Genomic DNA, 11,389 nt, shown 5'->3' on the forward strand with positions numbered 1-11,389 from the left:
TTGAAGTTAAGATTGCAATGTCGAGCACAATTCGGAAGGTGTCGATGAAGATCCGCCTATTCTCCTTCCAGCGTGGTTGGTAATATTTGGGAAGGGAAAAGGAGTTTAGAGCAGCGAGTTGTGTCGAGATTAGACATGAGATGAGTCGTTTTGTTCCTAATACTCTTTTTGGCGCATGATAGGAATTATGTGTGAGAATTTAAGAAGAAACTGTATTCCCTTGTTTGGTCAGTAAAAATTGATGCGGAACTAGAAAAGGAAAGTTAATGTAAGTTATGATGAAGGGTTAAGATTGACTCACTAAAACAATTCTCTTCCAACTCTTACCCCATTCCCTGTTAATAAAACGGTGGGAGTTGGAGTCTCAAGCCTCATAAGGCCATGACTATTCCCTTATGAATTCCCAATCCCCCTGACCAAACAATAGGTTTAAAGTCTCATACCCCTTCAATTCACATTCCCTAACTCTAATTACCGTCAACCAAACACGTTGTTCTTTCAAACGTTTCACAAGACATAGTTAACCACTTAGCCAAACCCTTTGCGAGCAACAACATCTGATCCGATCAACAATTTTCATGTTCGAATAGACATTCACGCCAGTTACTGATTTGATCAACATTTTTTTGCAAAATTAGCTTTCCTATTCACTTATACACAATGCACTCCTAGGTCCTAACCCGTTACTGAAGTTGAACTAGGAGCACAACATTCGTTTCTTCCGACAACATGCATGTATAGGTCATTGCAATGATCCATAAAGAAGAAAACTCAAACTAATAACAGCTCTTATTCTTGCAATAACCTCGCTGCGAGCACTTGCTTCTGTCTGGATCAAACAAAAAATTTCAGAGAGGCGTGATTCTGGATTATGGTTCAGCCGAACCTATGGTCGACGTCGTTCATCCTGCTACATGTGGATCCGCGTCATGCATTGTTTAACATGCAAACAGCTCCCATCATGTATTTTTTAATCAATCATGCACGGATTCTTATGAAAAGTGTTCAGAGATCAATGGTGTCGACTATAGGTTCGGCTGAACCACGGTTCCGTATAACATTTTCTAAAATTTCACAGTTTTGCTTCCAATTTTCCATGATTAGAGCGAGATTGTTGAACGACGAGACCGGAGATGATCGATGATGCATTTGGAAAATGGCCCATAAGAGTAGCAAGAATTTGATCACCCATGTTGATGTTGGGCCGGCAACATCGTGACGGCGTCCATGAACTCCTCGTCGGCGACGAGCCTCTCCATCGCGTCAGGCGCGATGCACACCTCTAGGGACATGCTCCCTCCCCGATCCGGCCCTTCGTACACCGTCGCCTTCCCATCAATCTTGCCCTCGCGGCCGCTACGCACGGCGGCCGGCTTCCCCCACCCAAAGTCGTTCCCGAACACGTCGAACCGCGGCGAGCTCCCGGTCATCAGCGCCGCGCCTCCGGACATAAGGCTCCCAAAGTACCGGAACTGCGGCTCCCTGGTCCAGCTCTCCAGCCACTCCCTCACGGACTCCTCGTCGAACGACGCCACGGCGCGGTTCAGCTGCCACGCCGTCCAGCCTAGCCCCCTGCCCAGAATCTCGCCGACGGTGCAGCTCGCCGTGCCGGGCACTAGCGCGTTGCCCATGTATCCCGGCGGTATGCCGCTCAGGCGCCCTCGGCATCCGACGGCCAGGCTGTAGGACGTCTCCTTCCCCGGCGGGAGGCGCCGCGCTCGGGAGACCGCTCGCCACAGGTGCGCGAGCAGGGCCTGGAGAGAGGAGATGGTGGCGGTGGCCGTGCCGGCCATCTCGTCGTTCGCCCTCGCCTTGAGCTCCTTGACGCTCGCGGCGGAGAAGGTGAAGAAACACTCTTGCATAATCGGGGGATCAAATCGCCGAACGACGTGCTGCAGCTTGCTGAAAGGCAGGGGGATCGGCACGGGGCTGGCATCAGTGAACCACCTCCGGTGCACCCGCGCGGAGATCGCTCTTAGGTCGCTGGTTGCTCCTCCTCCCCGGTTGATCTCCGACCAAGCGTTCAAGAACTCCCAAAAGACAAAGCCGTCGCCGACGGAGTGGTTCAACGACACGCCGATGAAGATGCCGTCGGCGAGCTCGGTGACCTGCGCCGATAGCACGGGGAGCGAATCGACGGCCGCGTCTGCGCCAAGCACCCCGTTCAACGGGAACAAGGCCCGGACTATCGACGACGGGGTGTACACCGAGCCGGCGATGTCCACGACGGCGACGCCGGGCGCCGTCGCGTGGACGAGCTCGGCGCCCTCCCCGGTGCAGCGCAGCCTGACGTTGACGGTCCCGTCGCCCCGCTCCTCGACGGCGAGACGGCCGGCCAAGTGGTAGTACCTGCCCAGGGCGCGCGCCAGGGACGACGCGAGGGTGCCGACGAAGCGGTCGCCGCCGGCGGGAGGCGCGGGCAGGAGGAGGCCCTTCTGGATGTAGTCGACGCTGATCAAGCGGAGGTCCCACGGCGTGAGGTGGATGTCCTCCGGCGGCGGCGCGTCGCCGATCGACGGCCGGACCAGTCGCCGGGACACGGTCCGGACGGCGCCAGCGGCGCCTCCTGCTTCTTCCATGTCCATGCTCGTTCACTGGATCTGCTGAATTGCTGATGCGACACCCGATGGACCATCCAACATGCTTTCTGGTCCTGTAGTTATATGTATGTACTCCCTCAGTAAGTTTCGCGGACAAAAAAAATCCCTCTGAAATTATATTTCTTTACAGAGGAAGTACTTTTTTTTAAGTCCAGTCGTATGCAAATACTCGAATCACAAAGCTAGAAATAGTGACGTGCCATCCATGTGGACCGCTCTCTCGGCATCTCCAACGCGGATCATCGAATTTTCACCCGCGAATGTTCCACCGACAATCCGCAGATCATCCAACCATGTTTCTCAAATTTGCTAAAAGTGTCCAGATAGTCCGGTCCAAATATTTGAGAATATTTTGATGTCCACGTTGGAGATGCCCCATCCCCCAGGCCCCCCGCCTCCTTGGGCATATAACTGGAAGAGTCGTAACACAATGATCATCCATTTGCCGCATCACTATCGACATGCCTATTTGGCTTTGCTACTCCTTTTGCTCCATCTGCAAATTCATCTTTAAAGGTCAAATTTTTCAGTATCATTGTAAACTAAATGATACTACTGTGAACATATTCATTCGCTATCGACAAGTTTTCACAGCGGGATAAAATTGTCCATCCGTTGATCACCAACCAGCGACTTTCACTAAGTGGGATAAAATTATTCATCTTGTGGACAAATTTTCTAGTAATACTTCTGTTAAATGGGGTAAAATCTAGTACGACTTTCACTAAGTGGGATAATCCAGGATCACCTGATAGAACACTAAATGCGCATACTCCTTCACTGGATCTGCGGATGGACATTTCATGGACATCCAACATGCTTTCTTGTCATATGTAGTCGTACGCAATACTCGAAATTCATCAATAGGTCTAGAGTACGGTTGTAATTGAATTCAACCTGACATATTGCCTCCGTTTCCAAATCGAATCGCCTAGAAAATCAAGCACATGATGTTAGAATTAATGTTGTCCTGTAGTCATATGCAGTCAGTTCAGAGCTGCATCCGTGTAGTCGACATGACGAGGCTTACTAAATCAGGAGAAACATGTTGATGGGTACAGGACACGATTGTAGAAATAGGATTGCTGTACTGAAACTTGCTAGCTGTGGTTGTAGGCTGTAGCTAAGGGCATCTCCAGCCGTTGGGCCTCCCAGGACGCCTAAATAGAGCGGCTTGGGGGCGTGCCGGCGCTAGTTCGGCCCCTGGGGGCGATCTAGCGCCCAGTCACGCCCCCACGCGCCGGCCCCAGGATGCAGTAAATTTAAACTTGGTCGTTCCCGCTCACAAAAGACGCCGCAAATCCGGCGATCGGACGTAGTCTGGCGTTACAAAAAACAGAGTTCGCGTGCGCAATGATTCACTTGGCGGGGTCGGCTCCAGGCGTTGGCGGAGTCGGCGTGCGCGGGCTCGGCGGTGTCGGAGCTGCTTCGGTGTTGGGCTGTGTCGGCGCGGCTTCGGCACTGCTGGGCGGCGACGTAGAGGCGTCGTTTGGGCTTGGCGTTCGGGTGGTCGTGGGCGTCGTGGGCGTCGTCGGCGTCGTCGCGTTGCCGTCGGCAGCTCGTTCAGGATGAGGCCGCGCTGCACCAGGTACCACGCCTTGAGCTTCTCGTCGTTGCTCTGGAGCATGTCCGCCCCGCCCATCAGAAAAGCCATGTCGGTGTTCCTCTTCTTCGCGGCGACGTTCGTCCGGAGCAGGTCGAGTTTAATGGCGTTGTTCTTCATCAGCGACGACCACCGCGCCTCGGTCTTCTCTTCGCGCAGGACGGCCCGGGCCTGCGCGTCGGCGAGGCAATGCTCGATGGACTCCTGCACTCGCGCGGTTGCCGCGTCGGCGTTTTTCCCCTTCTTCGCCAACTTGTGACCGTCCGGCCGCCCCTCTGACGCGCCCGGAGTCGGCGCGTCCGGCTTGTATGTCTCCTTGGCCTTGTCGAGGGCACGTCGGACTTCCGCCCACTTCTCGCACTTGTCAATGCGCTTGTAGACGTAGAGGTGCTTGAAGTCGGTGTCTTGGTTGTCGCCCCGATACATGGCGAACATACGCAGCAGCTGATCCTCAACGCTGGCGCCGCTCTCCGGGCGAGCCGCGACCTCCTCGACGATTCCATGCCATTTGTTGCACGCCAACTAGACACGGCCCCAATGGTTCGCCATCGCCTTGGAGCCGCGCTGCATGTAGACGCCTTTGAAGTAGGGGTCGACGAGCTTCCGTTCGTCGAACTCGGCCTTGATGCGGTCCCAGTACGTCTCCAAGCTCTGGTTCGCGCCGGTGGTCGGGTCGAGGCAGACGACTTTCCATGCTTCGGCGAGGCATTCCTCCTCCTTGGACGTCCACTTGATGCGCGATTCGCCTGACCTGGCCGCCTGCTTCTTCTTCTTCTGGCGCCCCTTCGTCGGAACAGGAGCCGGCTCATCCTCCTCCTCCTCCTCCTCCTCGGGTTCCTGCGCGTCCTCGCCGTAGACGTAGCCGAGCTCTGCCTCCATGTCGCCGCTGAGATCCACTACCTCGTCCTGGGTGGCGAACCCGGGAGAGGCGGCGGCCGCGGTCGATCCTGTCGCGATGATGTCGTCCATGTCGGCTCCCGTGTCGTCGGCGTCGCCGAGGTGCGAGAAGGGCAGAGGTCCACGGTAGAGATGGGGCGTCGGTGTGGACGCGTAGGAGGCGGGCAGCGAGTAGTTGTATGGAGGGTACTGCACGCCGACGAAGGCGGGCGAGGGCGTGCGCGTAGCGGGGTGACCATGAGGGAAGGTCACGTTTGGGTTGAACCCACCGTGCGCGTCGCCGTCGGCGTAGCCGGGCGACGATGAACCCCATGGAGATCCGGCGCCTTGCTGTCCCCAGGGCGCGTACTGGGCGTGGCTGACGACGGGTGGATTCATCCCCGCCTAGTCGACCGATGAGGAAGACGCCGCCAAGTGCGCCGCGTTGTCGCGGGCCTTCTTGGCGATGGCCCTGTTCCGCCTGTCGGCGGTGACTGCTTCGCGCCGCTGAACTTCCACCCTCCACTCGGCGTTTGACAGGCCCGGCGGCTTCGATGGCGGCGCCCTCGGCTTCCTCTGCTTCGGCTGGACTACGGCGCCAGTCGCGTTTGCCGCCGCGCGCGGCATGGCGTACTTCTTCGGCGGCATGGCAGCGACTGGAAGGCGAGCAGGAGGGGGTTTGGCAGGAGAAAGGGGGAGAATGGCGGGAGGAAGGCGAGCGAGCGGGAGAGATGCGAGGGAAAAGCGTCAACAAACGGCGGGAAAAGGCCCTCGGGTCGCCTCCAGGGCGGGCCCACGCGCCTTTTTCGCTTGCGCCGGCTCCCCAAGCACCCCCCAGGGCGCCGGATTCGGCCTGGGTCCGCCGGCACCAGTTTTGGCCCGAGCCGACGAAAAACGGCCTTCTGGGGGCGCGACTGGGGCCTTTTTTTGGCGCCGACGCGGCAAAATCGCCTGGGGAGGCCCTGTTGGGGGCGCGGCTGGAGATGCCCTAACCCATCGGTTAATTTGTAGCAAATGTTGTCAAGAAAGTATTGTATGCTATCTTGAGCTTGTGGAGAGGAGCAAAATCCAAATTCACGAGGTCGAATTGCAAGCATGTGACACGATGTAAGCCATCAAGTTCATTAGGGCGCCTTCGATGCGAACCCTCAACATGTCCCATCCGTTTGGATCGCGCGGTCTAGACGCGTTTTGCCGTGCAATGTGGTATTGTACTTGTCCACTCAACGGTTCAGACGCCATTTTTCACGTAAATCGGAAGCAAAACCATGATGGGGCTTTGTGGGCGTCCAAATCTTTTATGCCATCCATTATCCATAGAGGATACACACAACATGTAATATTTTGTCTATTACATCTTTTAAATGTGTGTGGCTAGGTCTGACTCGACTGAGATTTAATCAATTCTAGGTCAAATTATATAGTATATAAGAAGAAAAAAGAAAAGCTAAAAAGAAAATTTTGCTCGGATCTTCACGCAAGAGCAAACGAATATAGCATCGACTGAGACATAACCAAGTCTCAGTCGACTGAGACTTAGCAAACCTATTTTAAAATAGACAATGTGCGACAACACCTTAGGAAGATAGAGTCATAGAGCGATTTGGTCAATAGTAGATGAGGAGGTTGATTTGATAGGGCATCTCCAACGGTTTCCCAATAGGGCACTACTAGGCGCCGGTTGGCTGACCCGTTTTTGCTCCGGTCGACCGGCCCGATTGCCGCGCAACCGTTGATTTGGAGCGAGCATGACCATTTGATTTCTTGTCACGCGCCGTTTTTCTAGCTTAAGTTCGTGAAAAAAAAAACTCTGCGCTGAGACGTTGTGCACATCTCGCCCATCATGCCGCACCCAACTCCGGCGGTAGCAATAACAGCTAGCGGCCACAGCCACTAGCCGCATCTCGCCCATCTCCCCATGTTCCTCGTCGCTGGCCGGCACACCTGCGTCGCCCCGTCTCTCGACCGGCCGGCCAAGTCGCAGTTGCATCTAAGCCGGTTGTAGCAAATTCGTCGCTCCTGGCCTGCTCGTCCCAGCCTTAATCGGAGCACTACCACGGACCTTCAAAGATTCCTGTGTCGTTGGTTGCAGCACTAGGTCACACCGGTTCCAACATTTATCAACGCAACGTCCGCCCCGCCGCAACACTACTGTGGGTCGTTGCAGCTCTAGGGGACATCGCTTCCAGTAAATCATCTTGCTGGTTCCGGCATTATTGCCGCGCCCCCGCCCCCGTTAAAGCACCACCACATGCCTGTTGTAGCTCATAGAAACGTTGGTTCCAGCAAATCAAGGAGTTGTCTCCAGTATTGCCGTCGTGCTACCGCACCCCATTGCAACACCGCTGCAAATAGTTGTAGCTCTGAGGAACAATGGTTCCCGCAGCTAGTTGTAGCAAAAAACGCAGTGTTGTTCTAATATTGGTCGTGTCTTGGTATTCTTTCTAGCACTGTCGACTCATGGTTCCAGCAAATCGCATCACTAGTTCCAGCAAAACACACTGGTGATTGTAGCATCAGGCAGTCGCGTGCTCGTGCACGGGTGCCGGTCATAGCAGCGCCGTGGCCGTTGCAGCAGAAAAACAAAAACCCCATCCTGGATGTCGTCGTAGTAGAAGCAACAACCCTATCATGGGCGTCTCCCCGGCTGCACAAACACCTCAACATTAGGAGCACATAGTCCCATCTTCGGCGTCCAACTGCACCACTTTGATGCCGGGAGCAGAGGAGGAAGAAAAAGGCAAGGAGAGAATCAGAGCACGAGGGCGAGTAGCGGATTTGATTCAGGGTGTGATGTTCGACTTGACGGCGCAAAGGCTAAAGCAGCGGGGGAGAGAGAGAGGAAGGTGGGAGATACGGTCGCGTGTTGAAGACGAGCGGAGGGATGGGGATTGATATGTCTCTGTCGTATCTACTTTTCCAAACACTTTTGCTCTTATTTTGGACTCTAATTTGCATGATTTGAATGAAACTAACCCGGACTAATGCTGTTTTCAGCAGAATTGCCATGGTGTTGTTTTTGTGCAGAAATCAAAGTTCTCCAAATGAGCTGAAACTTTTTGGAGATTTTTATGGAATTAATAAGAAATATTGGAGCAAAGAACCACCGGAGAGGGGCACCAGGGTGCACACACAACACCTGGGCGCCCCCTGGGGCGCGCCCTGGTGTTGTGTGGGCCCCTGGTGGCCCATATTACCCTAATTCCAATCGCATAAATTCACTTTCGTGGAGAAGAAATAAGAGAGGAAGAACTATCGTGTTTCACAAGACGGAGCCGCCGCCACCTCCTGTTCTTCTTCGGGAGCTCAGATCTGGAGTCCGTTTGGTGCTCCGGAGAGGGGAATCGTCGATCTTCATCATCACCAACCTCTCTTCATCACCAATTCCATGATGCTCCTCATCAGGAGTGAGTAATTTCTTCATAGGCTCGCTGGTCGGTGTAGGGGTTGGATGAGATTGATCATGTAATCGAGTTAGTTTTGTTAGGGCTTGATCCCTAGTATCCACTATGTTCTGAGATTGATGTTTGATACATCCATTTTGCATCATGTTTTCTTACTGTTATTTATGATGTTTTTATGCATAATAATGCTTTTGGAGTAATTCTAATGACTTTTCTCTCATAATTTGCAAGGCACACACCAAGAGGGAGAATTCCGGCAGCTGGAAATCCGGACCTGAAAAAGCTACGTCAGGCTACCTATACTGCACAACTCCAAACAAGCTGAAACTTCACGGAGAATTTTGATGGAATATTTGATGAATATTGGAGAAAATAAGTACCAGAGGAGGCCCACCAGGTGGGCACAACCCACTTGGGCGCGCCAGGGAGCCCAGGCGCACCCTGGTGGGCTGTGCTCACCCAGGCCCACCTCCGGTGCCCATCTTCTGGTATATAAGTCTGACCTAGAAAAAATAAAGAGAGGACTTTAGGGATGGAGCGTCGCCGTCTCGAGGAGAAACTTGGGCAGGAGCACTTTTGCCCTCCGGCGGAGCGATTCCGCCGGGGGAACTTCCCTCTCGGAGGGGTAAATCATCGTCATCATCATCACCAACAACTCTCCCATCTTGGGGAGGGCTATCTCATCAACATATTCAACAGCACCATCTCATCTCAAATCTAGTTCATCTCTTGTGTTCAATCTTGTTACCGGAACTATAAATTGGTGTTTGTGGGTGACTAGTAGTGTTGATTACACCATGCAATTGTTTACCATATGGTTTATTTGGTGGAAGATTATATGTTCAGATCCAATATGCTATTTAATACCCCTATGATCTTGAGCATGATTATCATTTGTGAGTAGTTACTTTTGTTCTTGAGGTCACGGGAGAAATCATGTTGCAAGTAATCATGTGAACTTGATGTGTGTTCGATATTTTGATAGTATGTATGTTGTGATTCCCTTAGTGGTGTCATGTAAACGTCGACTACATGACACTTCACCATATTTGGGCCTAAGGGAATGCATTGTGGAGTAGTAATTAGATGATGGGTTGCGAGAGTGACAAAAGCTTAAACCCCAGTTTATGCACTATTCCGTAAGGGACCGATTGGATCCAAAAGTTTAATGCTATGGTTAGAATTTATTCTTAATACTTTTCCCGTAGTTGCGGATGCTTGCGGGAGGGTTAATCATAAGTGGGAGGTTTGTTCAAGTAAGAACATCACCTAAGCACCGATCTACCACATATCAAATTATCAAAGTAGCAAACACAAATCGAACCAACATGATGAAAGTGACTAGATGAAATTCCCATGTACCCTCAAGAAGGCTTTGCTTACTATAAGAGACTGTTTTGGCCTGTCCTTTGCCTCAAAAGGATTGGGCTACCTTGCTGCACTTTTTTTTACTACTATCATTACTTGCTCGTTACAAAATATCTTGCTATCAAACTACTCTGTTACTTACAATTTCAGCACTTGCAGATATTACCTTGTTAAAAACCACTTGTCATTTCCTTCTGCTCCTCGTTGGGTTCGACACTCTTACTTTTCGAAAAGAGCTACAATTGATCCCCTATACTTGTTTTTGATGATGATTGTTTTGAAGCCTTTGAAACACTTAAGAAAGCCTTAATTTCTAGGCCTCTTACAAACCTTTTGCAAAAGGATGTCCTTTTTGTTTTTCATGATGATTGTTTGGAAGCCTTTGAAACACTTAAGAAAGCATTACTTTCTGCACCTATTGTTCAACCACCTGATTGGAACTTGCCTTTTGAAATTATGTGTGATGCTAGTGATTATGCTGTTGGTGTTGTTCTAGGAAAAAGAGTTGATAAGAAACTAAATGTTATTCATTATATATGCTAGTAAAACTCTAGACAGTGCTCAAAATAATTATGCTACTACTGAAAAAGAATTTCTAGCAATGGTGTTTGCTTGTGATAAATTTAGATCTTACATTGTTGACTCTAAAGTTATCGTTTACACCGACCATGCTACTATTAAATACCTGATGGAAAAGAAAGATGCTAAACCTAGACTTATTCGATGGGTTCTCTTGCTATAAGAATTTGATTTGCATATTACTGATAGAAAAGGAGCTGAGAACCCCGTAGCTGATAACTTGTCTAGGCTTGAAAATGTGCTTGATAACCCACTACCTATTGATGATAGTTTTCCTGATGAGCAGTTAGCTGCAATAAATGTTGCTCATAATACTCCTTGGTATGCTGACTATGCTAATTACATTGTTGCTAAATATTTACCACGTAGCTTTACATACCAACAAAAAATTCTTCTATGATTTAAGACACTATTTTTAGGATGACCCACATCTTTATAAAGAAGAAGTAGATGGTATTATTAAACATTTTGTACCCGAGCATGAACAGGGACAAATCCTTCAGAAATGTCACTCCGAAGCTTATGGAGGGCATCATGCTGGAGACAGAACTGCTCACAAGGTGTTGCAATCCGGATTTTATTGGCCTGCTCTCTTCAAGGATGCCCGTAAGTTCGTCTTATCTTGTAATGAATGCCAAAGAATAGGTAATATCGGTAAGCGTCAAGAAATGCCTATGAATTATTCACTTGCTGTTGAACCATTTGATGTTTGGGTATTTGATTACATGGGACCTTTTCCTTCCTCTAATGGGTATACACATATTTTGGTTGCTGTTGATTATGTTACTAAATGGGTAGAAGCTATTCCAACCAGTAGTGCTGATCACAATACCTCTATTAAAATGCTTAAGGAAGTTATTTTCCCAAGGTTTGGAGTCCCTAGATATTTAATGATTGCTGGTGGTTCACACTTTATTCGTGGTGCTTTTCGTAAAATGCTTGCCAAGTATGATGTTAAC

The 11,389-nt window shown here is 50.8% G+C and overlaps 1 protein-coding gene across 1 annotated transcript; it reads right to left on the minus strand.

Moving 5' to 3' along the window:
- Window positions 1-758: 758 nt before the first annotated feature.
- LOC125520865 (uncharacterized acetyltransferase At3g50280-like) lies at window positions 759-2,670 on the minus strand. The gene has a single exon (XM_048685908.1). It carries the CDS (start codon window positions 2,583-2,585, stop codon window positions 1,185-1,187), a length of 1,401 nt encoding a protein of 466 aa, XP_048541865.1. The 5' UTR covers window positions 2,586-2,670; the 3' UTR covers window positions 759-1,184.
- Window positions 2,671-11,389: the final 8,719 nt, after the last annotated feature.

This window comes from Triticum urartu, chromosome 1 (assembly GCF_003073215.2).
Source record: "Triticum urartu cultivar G1812 chromosome 1, Tu2.1, whole genome shotgun sequence".
Classification (NCBI taxonomy): Eukaryota; Viridiplantae; Streptophyta; class Magnoliopsida; order Poales; family Poaceae; genus Triticum; species Triticum urartu.